The 18,856-nt window shown below is 30.3% G+C and overlaps 2 protein-coding genes across 2 annotated transcripts; both read left to right on the forward strand.

Annotated features, from left to right (window-relative positions):
- Positions 1-4,648: 4,648 nt before the first annotated feature.
- Positions 4,649-9,323, forward strand: LOC129321567 (CRAL-TRIO domain-containing protein YKL091C). Its single transcript, XM_054967372.1, has 6 exons — positions 4,649-4,892; positions 5,007-5,262; positions 6,273-6,309; positions 7,604-7,721; positions 8,075-8,185; positions 8,956-9,323. The coding sequence occupies exons 1-6, from the start codon at positions 4,821-4,823 to the stop codon at positions 9,100-9,102; spliced, it is 741 nt and encodes a 246-aa protein (XP_054823347.1). The 5' UTR covers positions 4,649-4,820; the 3' UTR covers positions 9,103-9,323.
- A 7,592-nt stretch (positions 9,324-16,915) lies between these two features.
- Positions 16,916-18,501, forward strand: LOC129321621 (homeobox protein knotted-1-like 1). Its single transcript, XM_054967454.1, has 3 exons — positions 16,916-17,077; positions 17,779-17,898; positions 18,068-18,501. The coding sequence occupies exons 1-3, from the start codon at positions 16,925-16,927 to the stop codon at positions 18,248-18,250; spliced, it is 456 nt and encodes a 151-aa protein (XP_054823429.1). The 5' UTR covers positions 16,916-16,924; the 3' UTR covers positions 18,251-18,501.
- The last annotated feature ends 355 nt before the right edge of the window (positions 18,502-18,856 follow it).

Here is an 18,856-nt window from a genome sequence, read left to right on the forward strand (position 1 = left end):
GATGGATTTTCTTGGGTCCATGAAACCAAAGAAAAGGACTGATCCGAGCCGGATTCACAAAAACTGAACAATTTTTTTTTCTTTGTTTTTTGGTGACATAACGTCCAAGCTATGAAAATGAGAACTTCAAATTAAATCCCAAATTTATATTGGTCAGTGCCAAGCTAAAATAATATCTCACATTAAAAGCTACAGGAAGCATCAACCTTGCTCCTTCCAATCCAAAATATGAACATTTTTTTAATTAATCTTGATTTAAAATATAATTAACCTAGTACATGTAAGAAAAAAAATTCATTTTACTTCTTATATTTATTAACCTAGTTCTTCGTGCAAATATAAAGCTTACTCATTATGAGATGCATTAATAATTAGAGATAGAGGTAAGAAAAAAATAATATATATTTTTATAAGAAATGAGAACGCCATTGGCATGCATTTTTTTTCTTCTAAAAACTATTTATATTGTGAACTGAATGAAGTATGTATTTAGACAAACTTTTGATTGGCTGCTTGATTTTTAATTAATCTTGACTAATGAAAACGAAATTGGAATACTCTTTATTTTCATACTTTGACTCATTCCAATATACCTAATTAGTGAGGTTCGCTTTATCTCCCCATGACTATTAACACTCTGAAATTAAGACACTTTTGGGCTTTGGAAAAGAGTGATGTATTCAATTATAAGCCACGCAATTTTTTAAATTTTAATAAGATCATATTTGAATTATCAACCAGCACAAAATGAAAAATACTGGACCCTAAGTCAATGAGAGCATAAATTATATAAAATATAAAAATAATTAAAAAAATTTAATATATACAATAAATATTTAGTTTTGTAAAATAATATTAGAAAATAAAAATTGAAATAATATTTTTATAAACATAATCTGAATTCAATTATAATGAATAAATTTATTACACTTAAGTGAAATATAAAGACCCATATTTTCTTATTGAACTCAAATATATTTTATTTTTAGTTTAGTGAGTTCAAAATTATTGAAATAATGGGAAAAAAATTTAAAAGTTTTAACTACTTTTTGCAAAGAAATTTAAGTTGAGTGGGGGCACTTGCCCACCCTCATTTATACCTGCGTCTACCATTGCCGACACAGCTAGTAAAAAGGCTTTATTAATTAAATGGACAAATTTTTAATGGAAATTTTAAGTGAAGAAATCAATTTGTAGTTCTTATAGTTTTTCCCAATTTTAAATAGGTTCCTATAATTTATGTTATTTTAATCAACTTCTTATAATTTAATCTATTAAATATGTTAATCCTTGAAAGTAAAATTATTAATGAATGATTAATTTTTTTCGCAACAAAAGCACTTGTAAAGTTTATATAAAATTTGATTCAATATTTTTTCTAAAAAATGATTCAATACAATGTTTACATTTTTATTAATTTTTATAAAAATATTATATGTATAAAATTATTTAGAAGTCATAACCAAATTATATAAATTGAGTTATAAAAATTCTATAATTAGTTCTGAAATCAATGCATCAACTTAGCCAAGAGGTCTATTATTTGCCTTCAGTATTTTGAGTAAAATAGCTTTTTTCTATCAATGGAACCTACTTTTTATGCTTATCAAAAAAATATAAAAATTCTGAATTTCATTTTTATTGAAAAAATTCAAGAATTTTAATTTTTAGACATTAATAAATTTAAGGGATCAAACCATAAAGACCTGATTAAATCAAAATCAATTAAGGGATTTAATTTAAAATATTTATTGAAAGAATTTAAATTTAGGTCATAAAGAATTTAATCTAAAACTCGACAAAACTCCTATTTGAATTTGTGGGAAGTAACAAATATTCCTTCCATTTAAAAATGTAAAATAATTTTTGAGGAGTTTAATGTTAAAAAATATAAGGTATTTTTAATCTTTTAAGATGTAATCATTGTCTTTTTTTCAAAAGTACCCCTATTAATAATGACTTTATATTTATTGTAGGATATTTAATAGAAATAAATATAAAAAAATAGGGTTAATTGAAAAATAGATAACTACTTTATTGAAAGATGAAATTCAATTAAAAATACTTTATATTTTTTAACGGAGGGAGTATCATTTAGTTCTTGCCTTATGGGAAAATAAGAAAAAACTCAAACAAAGTTAGAAAGGTAAATTTTTTTTTTAACATATGTATTACATATGAACTTTTTTTTTTTAACCAACACAATTACACAACATATGAACTTGTTAAAACCAAGAAAAGTTACTTAAACTTGTTTGATAAGATTAAAGTGACAGCAAATCCAATGTATTGTCTCCAAAAATGTCCCTCACATGTGAGTTATGATATTATAGAAAGTTCAATTATTGATAAAGTATTGTTTATTAAAAATAATTTTATTATCTCACAACAGCAAAGAGTTTTCTTTTTTTAAGAATAGTTTGTATATATATAGTTATTTTTTGGAACAAATTGAAGGAAAAGGTATTGTTGATTTCGTTACTTCAAAGTTCAAACACGTGGCAACGAGTGCTTATATTTTATTTCTAAACTTTAAAAGTCGTTTGACAAAACTAATATTCAATGGTTGTTTCGTTAAACATTAGTATTGACGAGTTTGTGTTTGCAGTGTAGAGTGTATACTATCTTACTTGCTTTTTAAAATCAAATACTTGATATTATTTAATAATAATTGAGAATCGTGCCAGTCTGTATTTGACTAAAGCTTTAAAAATTCAAGTTTACACGCCTTGAAATTAAAGTAGGCCATTTTATGGCTCCACTTTCTTAATTATAACGATAAAAAATGTTAATTTTCCACAAAATTGACTTTAAATTTACTAATTATATGAGAAAAAACATGTATAAACTTCATGATCCTTATTCATAAATATACTTAAATTTTTTTATTTCATAAAATTAAAGATTTCAATAAATTTTATCTTCATTTAAATAATTTTTTTTGGCCTTCCGTGTTCGAAGTATCCTGCTCTGAATCAATAATTTCTCTTGGAATCATTTTGGAAGAGTTGCAAGCTTTGGGAATTTGAGAATTACACATAACAGTGATGATTGTTTTCATGCCAAGTGCAAATCAACAACAGCCTGTGAATCACGATATTAAAAGCTTTTGGGCAATTTTAACAACTTTACTGTTCATAAATGTGATTTACATGGCTTGTCTTTTTCTGCTAACTTTTCTTCTCTTAGTACTTCTATTTTTTCTCAGACATTGCAAATTTTTATTTTATTATTAATATAAAAGATGACTTGGAACTTAAAATTTCATAAGAAATTAGTTACATCTCGTGGCTCAAAAATAATTTATAAAAATAATTGTTCCATTATCTAACAATAAAATCCTTATACCTGAGAATACAATTTTAACTCAAACTCTTGTAAAATATGTGTGTATCGTTTACGCACTTGCAAAGTCTATGGAGTTTTCTAAATTTTTTTAGTTTGGTTTCATTTTTCCGTTAATTTACAAATAAAAAAGCTTATCATACATAAATGTTTTCTTATTAAAAATAATCATATTTAAAATATTATTAAAATTTTAATTCATTATATTATAAAATTTGAATATTGTCAAGGTAAGGTAAGTTTAAAGGTGAATAAAGATTCTTGCCTCCATCTCCATGTTCCATCCTCATCCTCGTGGGCCATACATTTTCTTGGGGCATGAGGGCCATACTGCTTTTAATAAAAAATATTTTAAAAAAATATATTTATTTATCCTTACATTTTATTCATATTTTATTATAAATTCTTACATTTTTTTAATATTTTAAGTTTCTATATTTTTATTTTTTCATATTTTAAGTCCCTAAATGAATAAAATAAATAAAGTGTAGGGATCTTGAATAAATATAAAATATAAAAAAATAAAAATGTGAAGATCTAAAATATAAAAAAAAAAGCGCAAGAATCTATTGCAAAATACGAATAAATATAAGAATAAAAAAATATATATTTTTTCAAATATTTTTATCATTCTGATCATGGTAAACAACAAAACATTAGTTGGAAAATTGCTGTACTAAAAGACCCAAATATTTAAGTATAAGTGCCTAATATCATAGTCCTTGAAGAACAATTTTTTTCAAAAAATATCAAAATACCTTTCATTTTTTGAATTTATATATAGGGCACAAATTATTATATTATTAAATTTTCATGAATTTTTTTACACAATTATCTATTATTCATAAGTCAAGGATTATATTAATGATAAAGCTTTTCCAATAAATATTTAATATAATTATATATTCAGAATTCAAACTCAAAATTACAAGTCAAGCGAGCACAATCTTTCACTAGTTGAGTTACTTGTGGGTACTTCCACATAATATTTTACTTCAATCTTATTTCCTGCGTCAACCCTGAACATGCAATTGAAAATCTGAAACTTGATTTTGCATCTGTTATATGTGCATATTACACTATTCTGCCACAGCGTAGCACGTCGACAGCCGAAAACTTCATTCATAATTAAAAAAACATCCTCACCCATTTTTTAATGTTTAAATCTGCCATTTATTTGACTTTCAAGGTTTTTATTGAGAATTGTTACCAGAATAATTTAAAAAAATAAATAAATAGTAATATAACCAACATCATGCATCATGTTCATGTATTACTTTGACAGTTTATATCACCCGCCAATCTTCCTTATCTGTCTTTAGTTAAGCTGGAATCTGACCGAAACCACATTCAAAGAAAATAAGGAATTTAAACGCATGAACCTCCTCTCTTGAAACCCGGTCTTTCGTCATCTTCTTCTCTCATCATTCCTCTCTTCTGATTCAACTACTCATCTTTCGTAGAGCTTCAAATTAATGGGGGGAGTTCAAGATTTTGCACTCACCCAGATGAGGAAAGCAGTGGAGAAGCTCGGTTCTTCTGCTGAGGTGATCACTGATCAGTCTATACCTTATTGCTCACATGATGCATTACTTATACGAGTGTTGAATTTCCGGAGATCGTTGTTTTTCCTTTAGGGTTCATGAGTTTTGATTTTGCAGATGTATGAAGGACCAACGCTGATGAGGTTCTTGATTGCAAGATCAATGGACCCAAATAAAGCAGCCAAGATGTTTGTTCAGTGGCAGAAGTGGAGGGCTTCAATGGTGCCTAATGGTTTCATCTCAGAATCTGAAATAACAGTTGAATTAGCTGCAAGAAAGGTCCTTTTGCAGGGTTTGTCTCAGGATAAATACCCTTTGTTGATTGTTCAAGCCTGCAAGCATTTTCCTTCCAAGGATCAGCTTCAATTTAAGAGTAATTCTCTCTTCTCTCAAATAAAACAGAAAAAGGGTTAAGTTACTTAATTTTACTCAAAGTTACAATTTGATCCTCATGGAGTATAAAATTTTTCATGTGTTTTTGGGCATTAAAATAACGTTCTAATCATCTGCAATCTTGATACTTCAGATATGCATAACTCATGCCAACTCTTTTCTGTCCCTCTAGCTAGGTGGCATCACATGCCACATCATGAGTGGATTTCACTCTCTTTTATGATCCCTTCTCAATGCATGCATTGAGTATATTTAGAGTACTAATATTGCATATCATGCATGGGGATCACATTAAAAAAAAAAAAAATTTACCAATCAAATTGATAGAGATTTAAAACAGGGACTAACTTGAAATATATTAAAACTACAGACCCAATTACAAAATTTTAACCTGCAGGGACTAAATTGAAAATTGAGTTCCAACAAAATGTTTTAGCTATTAAAAAGGCTATTGTCTGTTTTGAGAAGTATGATTCTAAAGTCGTCAGTTCAAAGATGCCTCTTTTATTGTTTTGTCCTCATGGTAAGCCACCAGACCGGACAAATATGCAAGAGAGAAATCTTTCAAATTTAAAGTCAATGGTCAATTGGATGCACTTGGATCTCTTTTCTTGATTTTCTCTGTTTTACTGGTTCTCCCACTGCCTTGGTATTTCATTATGAAAAGAGTCATCTAGATGCACCTACCCCAATTTCATAATGTTTTTATGGCGCTGCATTTTCAATCTTCCCCCTCCAATAATTAGTAGTTGATGATTTGATTCCTTAAACACAATCAAGTAATTTGGCTATTGGACATACTATATGTTGCATTTCTTGATAAATTGTCTTTTACAGTTTTATTTATGCCTTTCCAGTTTCCATCCCCGTCTCCTTTTCTTAATCGTATGAACCGAACTAAGGTTATTGCAAATGACTGAAATTTTCTGCTGTAATTTCTATGGGAATTCAACTACTTAGCTAAATGCTTTGGTTTGTCTGTTGGTGCAGAATATGTTGTTCATTTGCTTGACAAGACAATCGCAAGGTATGTCATAACTGTACCTATGGTACATTGATTTACCTGTTGACCACTACTACAGTAGCATTTTTCACATATCACATTCAGATCTCAAAGTCTTAGTAACCATTAAAGGAAACAACAATACTTTTTAAAATCTAGTATAAGACCTCTTTGAACTTTAGACTAAAATAAAAATATTAAGAATCATCTATATGTGAAGAAGAACGAGAAAAACTTCCAAATAAATCAACTGCAAGAGGCTACTTTCTCAAGGGGACAGGCGAGGTTCATTTGGCCTCTACCAGTTAATTTTGATTGGTATATAAGTTTTGTATTTTAGTCAAATTCAAATACACATGGATCACTTCCCAAAAAAAGGGGGGGAACACAAGGATCACTGGCCATGACTATGCCAGATTCATCTGTGGCTCTAAATGGTCTATGATACAAGTCAACCTATGCAATATGCAGTTTTCTTTTTCGGCAGAAAGGCAGGCGTGCCTGAGATAAGGAAGACAGAGCTCTGTGACAATACGCTCCAAAACTATGCTGTGAAAGTCATGGGAAAACTCCTTAGCTTCTTGGGAAGAAGAGGCTAGAAAAATAAAAGCTTAGGCACTAAGTATAAAAAAATAATGATTTTGCAGGATAGGAGCCTTTTAAAAAAATAATAATGATCAGTAATGAATTATTGTCGTACCAAAAAGAAACAAGGGAGAAGGGACTTATGGATTCTCCTGGTGCATGTAGAATGTGCATAAACAGGTTTAGTAGTAGAATGATTTACAGAATTGTGCCTGGCTTGATACATGATATAGTCCTTTGACAGAACGCAACATTAATTGTCCTTGAACATTATGCACACATTAAAGTTTTGGTCCTTGAAAAATTTGAGTAGCTTAAATTTAGAATTTAAAGGCGATTTATATCAGTTGACTACATCAATCTTGAAGAATTGATCAAGCCTCTCTATGCACTAATTTGATGGAAAGACAACTTTGTGAAGGATGACATTGATGTAAGCCTAATCTCAAGGAGATTAAAAGGCCAATTCACTTATGTGATTAGAGATCTGAGAAAGGGAGGTAGGAGAAATACTAAGGTGAAGAGAGAGCACTAATGAAATTGCAGCGTCCATTTATCCAGTCAAGTCCAGTCTTAAAGGTTCCCAAATCATTGTGACAAAATGTTTTCAGGACAGAACTCTGATTTTCACTAGAGAATTACAAATAGGGTTTTTTTTTTTTTTAATTAGGATTACTGAATTGTGCTAACTGCCATTGATGATTGAGAAACTTATCATTTCATTGGCTTTCAGTGCTGTGAAAGGAAGGGAGATAGGAAATGAAAAGTTAATTGCGGTTGTTGATTTGAAGCATCTCGCATATAAAAACATTGATGCGCGGGGGTTCATCACAGGTTTTCAATTTTTACAGGTAACTTTCTTCGTTTTCCTGGCTTCCAAACTTGATAGGCCTCTCTTGACCTATAATCATTAACAGCTTCATTCTTTCTTTTCTACTTTTTCATGTTTCTGATTTTAGATTTTCCTTACTTCTTTCCTTCAGTGTAGAACTTTGTGTAAACCCGGCAAATACAGAAAACCCTGTGCTTGTTTGCTTGATTATACAACGTAGTTGTAGTTAAAATGTGTCCATGATTTCATTCTTTGAATATTTGGATGAAAATTTTTCAGGACTGTGAAACCCATCTAACTTACCCAAAGGTTTGCACCAGTAAATGCACCAAACCGAATCTCATTTATTGTGTTCTTTTAATTGAATTGCAGGCTTACTACCCTGAACGTCTAGCAAAGCTCTATGTTATACATATGCCTCAGTTTTTTGTGAGTGTTTGGAAACTAATTTGTCGTTTCCTTGAGAAGGCAACACTAGAAAAGGTAATATCAACTGTCCAATGTTTATAATTGATTGGATGCTGAAGTATGTGGAATGAAATTATTCATGCTTGTCTAAGAACCATATTTAAATGGAAAAGCTACAATTAACCCCTTAACTAAGGTGTAATTAAAAGTTGGTAATTATATGCTTGCTTGCCTTCAACAATGTTCATGGCATTGAATTGGCGTGATAATACAAATATATGATGTCATGAGGGGATCACTTAGCACATTGCAGTTAATTCTGATGAGAATTTAACATTTTCATTTAAGTCCAAAGTTGATGGAAATGTTTTCATACTGCTGTCTTAATTTAAGAGGTAAAATGTAGTTTCCCCTTGTAAGTAATAATGCTATCACTTTGGATGAGGATGAATTAAGCTAAAGCATAGTCCAACTTCAGAGCAAATAAGGATTTGAATGGGACAGCTCTACAAGATTGGAAGTCCAATGCTGGCGCTGAAGAGTTCAAGAAAGTTCATACACACACACATATACAAAGTAGAAATCGATGTTTTTGTTTTTCTCAAAAGTTCAAAGAAGTGCTTAATTACATTATATATTTTATTTACCAAATGTGCGATTAGACCTCAAAATAGGAGGTGAAATGTAGTTTTTCCCTTAAATTTTGGTAGGCCCATTTGAGTATGACTTTGAAGTTATTAGCTATCTATTTTACAGATCAATAGAAACATTGTAAAACGAATTTGGAAGTGTAACTCTTCACAGACATCAAAGATTGATGGAAAAATTTGTTGGGTTGTTTGCAGATAGTAATTGTAGGCAATGAGGAGGAGAGAAGACAGTTTATAAAAGATGTTGGAGAAGAGGTTCTACCAGAAGAGTATGGTGGACGGGCAAGGTTCATTGCTGTCCAAGATGCTGTATTGCCGCCATTGCAGAATGGAAGAAAGTGATTGTTATGCCGATTACATTAACAAGTCTTCAATAACGTACTGGTGGGAAATTGGAGATAATGATGGGGGGAAAAAATCTAATGAATAAAAGCTTAAGGAATGTTGGGAATTATTAATGCTTTAATTGTATTGTTTACTATGTACCCACAGTTTATTTTTCTTCTCTCGTACTCTATGTAGAAAGCTACGTCAATGGTTATAATGAACTATTGTTCCTTTTACTCCCTGTATTTGCTTCTCTTTTTCTCCGTCCTTCTTCTCAGCATCTTCTTCAACTCTTTTGCATGTATTCACTATTGTTCTTGTATCAAGTGGTATCAAAATCAAGTTCTTATAGTAAATTCAACAACTTCCTTTGCTTCCTTAAATCACTAAGAGCTGGTGGACAACCAAGGGCTCCACTTCCTCTGCATCAAAAGGCAAACCTCTGTCATTGAAGTCAAGAAAATGATCCCACGAGAACCACCGCATTGTTGACATCATGTCACCGGAGCTACAGTCAAGAGCTGGAGAAGCTTCATACGTGTGGTCCGTGTGTGCCTTATTTACGTAACTAGTTCCAGATTAATCTTTTACCTACGTCCACTACAAGATATTTAGAGCCATTTCCACTTGTGTTGTCTCCCAAATTGCCAAGCTCAGGTATTAAGAATTTAAAACTATTTGTAATCTGAATTAGCAACCATGCTATTATTTATTTTTAGTTGAATTATGATAATTATTTAAACTTAAAATATTAATAAATAAAACAATAAATAGTAATTTTTAAGCTTTAAACATTTCATTTTTTGTAAAAAAAAATCCTGGGCCAGGCAATGTCAACGTTGTTGGACAATCTGCCCAGGGATTTTCTCAGCCCTGTATAGTGGTCCAAACCAATTGAGCCATATTCCGAAAGCCGAAGCGCATCTTGAAGTGAATGGGTCGGGTTTTATTAGGCCCAATAACCGTACAACAAACACATCTAATTCCTTCTGTTTTTTTCTTTTTCATAATTCCCTCTATGGTTATTTAGGACCGCACATGGGTAGGATCAAGGCAGGCATCGCCCCAGCTAGACATATGCAATTCGGCCCAACCTGATGCCAACCGTTTATGCCAATTTTGACTAGATTGATTCAAAAATATTTTTAAAAAAAATAGATAAAATTTTTCTCTATTAATATATAATTATTATCATTTAAAATATATTCTTTATAAAATTAATATTAGAATCAAAAGTAATTTTTAAAATTATATATGATCAACAACTGTCAGTTATTTTTACAAAATATTAAGTTCAAAATAAATTTCAAATTTTGAAAGAGATTAAAAAACTTTAATGATAAGAAATGTCTAAAAAAATCATAAAAACAAGTATATTTCATGATAACTATCAGCCAAAAATAATAATAATAATAAATAAATGTTGTAGACAAAATAATATTAGAAAAATGACATCTGTTAGAGCCGGGCAAGGTTGACCCCTGCCTCAATGCCTGAATAACTCAAGTAAGGCAGGTTAACTACACTCTCGAGCAATGTGAACAGCCTTAGTGGTTATCGAACCAAAAATATGAGAAATAAATAAATAGCCTAAACATTTTTGCTTTAAGGATTTAGAGATATAGAATCTCGTGGTCTTGAGGAAATGATGAGAGATTTATTCTAAAGTAAATTTCGTTGTGTGAAGAAGAGTATGATAACAAATAATTTTATGAGTTAAAAATATTTTTTATATTTATAGGAATAATAAATATTACCTTTATATTCAAACCGCCAATTGAATGTCTTTTGTTTAACTAGTTAAGAAAATTAAATCAACTTATCTTAAGATCTCATGCAAGTTTTGAAATATAAAATCATGTTAAATAATTATATCAAAGATACCCTAGAGGTATTCATGAGACTGTCTTTCATAATACCAATCCCATAGAGTGAGTATTTGAATTAGTTTAAGCAAGTGGTAATAATACTTCTAACTTAAATAATGAAAAAGCTACTTATAAGTCTTAAAAAGGAACATTAATTATTATAAATTCTAATGACTTATTTTTTGGGACGGTTATCTAATTGAGTCTGACTCAAATATTGTTGGACTTAATTGACAATAGCTCTCCAAATGCCTTTTACAGCCTTCACACACATTCAAATTTGAGAACTATTATTAAGCAATTATAGAGATCCTTTCTACCAACACCAACACATGTTAGTTCCTAACTACTTCTAAATATAGAAGTTTAACATATAAATGTAAAAAATTGACCTGTGAATGGGATTGGGGAATAATTAATTTTATTATTCGAGATTTGTTTATAGTTCTGTCTTTAACAAAATAGATTTTATTTTATTTAAAATTAGTTGAGAAGATACAAGTAAACTAGGTGAGCTTTTTATACAAAGTCAATTTTTTTAAAGGAAGCTTCACAAAATCCACTCACACATATTTACAACGCTCCCCTAAAACAAAAGAAAATTCACACATACCACATGCCTATACTACACTCCCTTCATTAAAAAATATAAAACATTTTTAATCAATTCTCATCTTAATAAAATATTTATTTATCTTTAAACTAATATTATTTTTTATCTTTATTCCTATTTAATAAAATATTTCAATTTAAATAAATATAAATTGATTTATTCATAAGAAGCACTTTTTGAACAAAAAAAAGTAATAATTAGACCATGAAATACAAAAAATCCCTTACATTTTAACACATAACATTTTAAAAAATATCTTATATTTTTGTAATGTATAAGTATGGTTCAACTTGCAACCTCTTTTTAGGAGAGGCGCTTTGTGCGAGGGATTAGGCCATTGCCTTGTATATAAATCATTAGTTACTTTGCTTCTCGGTGTTAATTAAACAATATAATTTGTTAAAAACCACAACCAGTTCCCGTGTTTTTTTTTCCTCCATGATAAGCCATATTTTTAGTAGTATCTTATGAAAATACAAAAAAGTATACTTTTTATAAATATATTAATATTGGTTGGTGTTCGTAATGTGGCCTAAAATTGATGATATTCTTTGTACTTTTGTATTAAATAAAACGGAGCTTAACACACCAATCGTATTTAAATTGAGTGAAAAATACTTAACTTTTGTAAAAATATGTTTAAGGGATTGAAACTCATACGTGGAAAAAATTTATTAGGAGTTATCCCAAACTAAATATGACATTATTCTAATATGATAGTACTTTGGTTACACGCATGTCTATTTTTAGGGGGGGCAATCTTGAAAAATTGAAATGCAATTGTCACATTGATAATTAAGAAATGAAAGAAAAAATTAGGGAGAATGACAAATAATTCCCTCCAAAATAAAAAAATGACAATTTAATCTTACAAAATGTGATAATAATTTTATTTTGAAGGAATATATTTATATTTTTAAAAAAAATATCTACATATTATATTGGTGTATATATTTTTCTAATTTTTGGAAATAAAACAGAAATATGTTGGACAAAAATTGAAATGTTTAATTATAAATTCTGTTTCTGACAAGTCACAACCCTTTAGGCCCTTTGTCAAATAATTTAGCTATGCTCTGCAACTGCTGAAGCCCCGGGTCTATAAATTCCTGTCCTTCAAGTTGAAGCCACTCAACTCACTACCACACTCCACACACACACACACACACACAGAATACACAAACAAACACGTGTTATCCACAGTGACATACTATGTGATTAACTCTCATTTAAATTATGCCCTATGATCTTAACAATAGCTTTTGTTACATAATTAAGAAGTTGAATATTTGATTTCTAATCCTCATGTAAATGTAATTTAAACGAATTTATATTCTTTGTATAATTTCTATTATCAGCAAACCATACTCGTGATGTGTGTGTGTGTGTGTGTGTGAGAGAGAGAGAGAGAGAGAGAGAGAGAGAGAGAGAGACACATGAAATAGTGTGAAATGAGAGTTTGGAACACAAGGGACCAAAAGTCCAAAACTAAACAGTAACATGTCAAATGAAATTGTAAGCACTTTTTCCATACATGTCAGTCAAGCAAATGGTACACAAAAGGTAAAGTTCATCCAGAAAATAATAAAAATAGATAAACAAAAGCACTTATGGATTGGGCAAGTCTTGTCTAACTTGCTTGAGGATAAATGGTGAAAAATTTCGTGAATTTTGAGGTGTTCACATTATATATATAGTAATAGTAACTTTTTAAATTTGTTCACATAATTTATTACTATCAATTAATTCATCATCATTCCACTGCTAAAACATTATATATATATATATATATATGTCAAGCATTAATTGTTAAAATTAATTGAGAATAACCCTCATAAGAAATTTTTTTTCCATCTCAATTTACAATTAAATTGTAAATAAATTAAATAACTCTCTAAACTCAAAATCAGGCGTGAATAATTAATGTTGGCAGCATCACATATGATATGAAGGAGTGATGCAAATAGCAAAGTTTTGTCCATATGGCGTCCGACTGAGGACTGAACTGGAAGTGTTGCTTATTCAATCTGCCAATGTTGGCGTCATCAATAGTAAGTCCAGGCAGAGCCCCACGGGATTGTTTCTCCCCTCACTTGCTCATACCCTATGGACCATTCCCTCATCTTTTTCTTTTTTCTTTTTAAATAGAATACCCAGTATTCTGTAACCTGACTCACGTCAAGTTGAAGGAATTTTAACATGGACGTGACTAATTTGGATTAGGGATCGCGACTTGAATCTTTTCATGTAAAAGCTATCATTAATGTTGTTATATTCTCAAAACTTAAACTTAAAAATTCTAATTAAATTGATATAACTCTTTTGCTAGTTGAATCAAGGGCCCGGCAATTGCTTTCTTTTCTCTTTTATAAGTATATACGCATATTAGTTATTACATTTAACATATGGGTCATTTGCACAAAAACTCGTGCATGTGCATTGTGTGAACCAAGCATTTTTTTTTTTCACGAAATAAAATAATATGATTAATAGGTAGAACTGGGGAATAGGTTGGTCTCACAAAATTAACATTTTCTTTTGTAGATATCGGTGTTCTTTTATTGAAAATAACTGTGCTGAAGATATGATTTGATATTAAATGTGAACATTATTTTTAATAAAAATTTAAATATTAGTTCAGTATATTAAATAGACTTGAATTATCACAAGTTTTATTATAAAAGTTTGAATCACCTCATTTTGTAATTGAATAGACTTCAATTTCTGAATTTCAGAGGTTTGGCCCATAAGATAAGGATTTATTGGCTGACCCGTAATTATAGGTTGTTATTGTTTTTCTATAAAACTATATACCCCCCCCCCCAAAAAAAAAGTGTATGAAACTACAGCATGAACGTTAATTAAGATATCAAATCAAATTACAACACAATGACATACAAATAAATGGATCATAAAATCATATATATTTGAATAATCTTCATCATTAAACATTCTTATCATCACCCGCACCGACAATGTTTAAATCTTAATTTGATAAAAGATCATCTCTCTCTCTCTCTCTCTCTCTCTCTCTATATATATATATATATATATCAGAGTTGATTCGTCAGTATTTTTCCCCACTAGCTACCTTTAATTTTATCTATATAAATATTAAATTCTTATTTTTTTAACGCATTTGTTGATTGTTAAATTTTTAAACTAAAAAAAAATACAAACTAACTCATCAAATGATCGAGCCTAGAACGATAAGAATTTTTTTCAAAAAATTAAGGTTGTTAACTAAATTTTAACTTCCCACCTCAATTTGAGTGATTTAATTATACCCATAAGTCTTAACTTAAGAATAAGGACCTGCAGATTAGTTTTTCTTTTTAAAATTAAAAAAATTAGGTACTATACTCTCTCTATTTTTATATATGAAAAAAAAATCATATCACACAATTTAAGAAAGTTAATTAATCATAATAATTATATCTAAAAATAAATAAAAGTAGACTAAAATGCCTTATATTACTCAATATAAGTATGCATTAATTATTTTTTGTTAATATAAATTATAAAAGGTGCTTTAAAAAATATATAATAAATACTTAATAAAATAGGTGATCCTGCTTGTAATAAAAAAAAGTAAGAAATGATAGGTTTTCTAACAATAAAAAACAAAAAAGTGTGCCTGTTAATCTTAATTATAAGGTAAAATTTTAGAAGTCTAATAATTAGTCCTAAATACATGACAGACACTCGTTTACAAGTTTGAGGTATTAATTACCATTCCTTGAAAAACCGTGAACTTGATTAACTTTACCATATAATTAGAACTAAATGGAGTGTATGTATTAAGAACAATGAGTAACACTTGAGAACACTTTTCTTTAATATTTTTTACTGTTTACATGTGTTTTCCCATAAGAAACAATCATGTTGGAAACAAGATCCGACACTAAATATAAATGCTTATTTCAACACAAATTTAAACATTAATTCGTTATATATAAAGAATTAATCTATTTTACTAGACTCAAGCCTTGATTGTATTTAAGAACACTTTTCTAAGTGAGGCTCCTCACCCAATAGCATACACTGCGCGCCCGCAGTGAATTAAATTACTTAAATGATTCAGTTTGTTGGAGACGTGAATGCATGAATTCCGAGAAATGGTTGGTTATAAGTGATTTCAATGAGAAGCTGCTTCGGAGACTTGCCATGCCACATGTTCTTGAGCAGCCCTACGTATATAATCATCAGCACCTACGTCTAATTCCTCCTGTGACACTTTCTGTCTGCCACTTCAGCCCTATAACAATCAATATTACGTTAAAATATTTTTTTTAATTTATTTCATACATTAGTTTTTTTGTAAATTATTTTTATTGTGTATATGCATTAGGCTTCTTATTAAAAGCAATTTTATTTTAGGCACAATTAAACCCTAAATACAAACACTTTTTCTAATAAAAATGCAAACTTTATTTTGCTATGTTGTGAAAGATTAGTTTCTTTCACTAGATACAATTTCTGTTGGTATTGGTAGAATTTTTCTCCATGCATATGAAACTAAATTAAACTAGTGGTTATCTATAAAAGATAAGATTATATATGTGAATAATTATCCAAAATAGTTATTGTTTGAATTTAAAACTATTTTTCACTTTGAATTCAAAATGTATCCCTTCAAATTGAATCCAACGCATTCAATTATGACTAGTTCGACCACAATCGAACCAATAAAATACTGCTTCCACTGAAAACCTTGGAGATTGGATCAAGTTTGCTTGAGAAGAAATGGGAATTACTATAGGAAGCTAGCTAGCGTTTCAATTCCTTTCTGGTCGGGGAAATGATGTTTTTTTTTTAAAAAAAAAAAGAATAAACAAGAATAATAAATAACAAGGAAAGAGAAGTAGTCAAAAAGGGGAATATGTAAGAAGGGAAGGGAATGCAGAAAAAGCCAAAAAGAGTTGCAGGTCGCAAGTACTTTGAAAGCTACTTTAATCGTAACACTAAGCCTTGACAAGTTCCTTTCGTCGCGAAAAAGTCCATGTATGCACAGGTCTGCATAGTACATTGCTTTCACCTTTTATCGTGTTTCCATGCACATCTTCATCCTTATATATCTATATATGTATGCACTCAGATTCATACTGATATTTTCACCATAAGTAAGTAACTACATTAACAACAGCGACAAAAAAAAGGAACGTACGTACATGTTGATAGCTACTGCTACACTTCACTTGCACCAAGAACCATAATAGTGACCTCTTTTATCTGAGATGTATTATTTGTAATTTTGTCATAATTCAATTTCTACATCACCGCTACTGTATATATATGTGTGTTTTTGTGTGTAGGATTAGAGCCTTGCTGTGTGTTGTGTGTTTGCGTAAGAGAGATGGATATGGAGGGTGGTAGGATTGGTGGATATGAAAGTGGGAGAGAAAATGACGGAGAGAAACTAAGCGATGATCATGAGGTTCTGAAAAAGATGATTTCCAGTCATCCTCTTTATGGCCTTTTGATTGAATCTCACTTCAACTGTTTGAAGGTATCTAAATTTTATTCTCCATGCTCTGTCTGCGTTATTCCCCTTTTTTCCTTTCCTTTTCATGTTTTTCTTTCCTGTACTGTGGATTTGAAGAGCGGCGACCATGGTGTTTGTGGAACACGCTAGGTCTTTAGACAGAGTACAAGTGACAAGAGGCTATTATTAAGCTAGCTATATATGTACACCATATATGGAAACACATGTAAAGCTAGGGATCGTAAAGTCCTATGTTTTATTACCTATTAATGGGAAAGAAGACAAGGAAAACATAGAGGGACAATCTAGTTCTTCTTATCTTTCAGTAGAATTTGCAGAAAGAATGTGCTATAAAAAGAAAATATTGATCCGTTAGTCTTATTTGCTGTCACTTCAAGTGTATCTTTTTCAGAGAGAAGAAAAGAAGACAGAATCGACCTCGTTACATATTCAGCTGGAAGTTTAGTCAGATTACACTGCTTTGCTAGGAAAATTAAACCAGTTATCATCATCAGATTAGCAATTAGAAGCCTTTCAGGGTTGAACTACATCCCTCTTTTTCTTCGCTTATAATTAATGACTCAGAAATTTAAACTCAGATATGCTTCAATTCAGAAACAAACTGAACACTAGCTATCACTGAATCAAATTAAGTTCATTTGTTATGCATCTCTCTCTCTCTATCTCTCTCTCTCCCCCTCTGAGTGCAATATTGTTCATTTCAGGTGGGGTTAGGCGAATTTGGAGAGTTTGATATAACAGATGCTGCATGCAAGCAGAAGACAATTTCTGAGTTCAAAACAGCCACAAACAATCCAAGTTCTACAGAACTTGATCACTTCATGGTATTATACCAATTGTCCAAATTTAAAGCATATGATGTTTACGTCCGCATTAAATTTTAAGTACCTATTAGGTTTTAACTGCTAATATATATATACACACGAATTGATATATACCGTATATATATATATATATATATATTTCTGGGGAATCATGCATTTATATATTCAGGAAGCATATTGCATGGCACTGAGCAGCCTGAAAGAAGCCATGGAAGAACCAACAAAAGAAACAAGAGCATTCATCAATTCAATGCACGTTGAGCTGAAGGAACTATGCAACCCGAATGATCATAATGATACTAATAATAAGCCACAAGATGCTATAGAGTGCAGCAGCAAGAAGAATCTTTGACGATGGTTCATGTCATTAATTAGCGCAAAGATATGCTATCACCACCACGCAATCTCTCTCTCTGTGTCTGTGTCTGTGTCTGTGTCTCTGTCAGCAAGGATAGTTAATTTTGTGGGGCTGTCAGAAGGATTGTATTACAATGTAGGTTTATGATATCAACTTTTAAGAAGCTTAGAGAGCTAGCTGCTTCAATATCTCACTATCTAGGGCAATGAGCATTATGTGTTCTGCACTACCTTCTTTATATTTGTGTTGGCATCTAATTAAGTATATATATTATTATCTTATCTTCTTGTTAAGGGATTGTCAGACCAAAAGCTCCCTTACTCATACACAAAGTCCCATGCCTGTGACAGATCTTTGTGCCGATTGATAGAGAAGTCACGAATCAAAATATATATGACAAAAAGGAAAATTCTCTTGCAGTAAGTTCTATCTATAGTAGAGATAAGGACTTCACCTTTTAGAATGCTGAATTAGGGTTAAGCACTTTTATCATTATTAATTATAACAGGATCATGCTTTTTGGATTAGATTGATGAATTGTTTTAATTTGAAGGAGATCTAGATCTCTAATATTGCAGACTCTGTGCGTGTGTGTGTGAT

Source organism: Prosopis cineraria, unplaced genomic scaffold (genome assembly GCF_029017545.1).
Source record: "Prosopis cineraria cultivar Desert tree isolate PC_DT_omini unplaced genomic scaffold, ASM2901754v1 PC10, whole genome shotgun sequence".
In the NCBI taxonomy this organism is placed as follows: domain Eukaryota; kingdom Viridiplantae; phylum Streptophyta; class Magnoliopsida; order Fabales; family Fabaceae; genus Prosopis; species Prosopis cineraria.

What these genes read in the sequence shown, in the direction of transcription:
- LOC129321567 (XM_054967372.1), top strand. Translation starts at nt 4,821, where the DNA reads ATGGGGGGAGTTCAAGATTTTGCACTCACCCAGATGAGGAAAGCAGTG. An exon ending in GGATCAGCTTCAATTTAAGA is followed by an intron (nt 5,263 to 6,272) that starts GTAATTCTCTCT and finishes CTGTTGGTGCAG; the next exon opens with AATATGTTGTTCATTTGCTT. An exon ending in AGAAGGCAACACTAGAAAAG is followed by an intron (nt 8,186 to 8,955) that starts GTAATATCAACT and finishes GGTTGTTTGCAG; the next exon opens with ATAGTAATTGTAGGCAATGA.
- LOC129321621 (XM_054967454.1), top strand. Translation starts at nt 16,925, where the DNA reads ATGGATATGGAGGGTGGTAGGATTGGTGGATATGAAAGTGGGAGAGAA. An exon ending in CTCACTTCAACTGTTTGAAG is followed by an intron (nt 17,078 to 17,778) that starts GTATCTAAATTT and finishes TGTTCATTTCAG; the next exon opens with GTGGGGTTAGGCGAATTTGG. An exon ending in CAGAACTTGATCACTTCATG is followed by an intron (nt 17,899 to 18,067) that starts GTATTATACCAA and finishes TTATATATTCAG; the next exon opens with GAAGCATATTGCATGGCACT.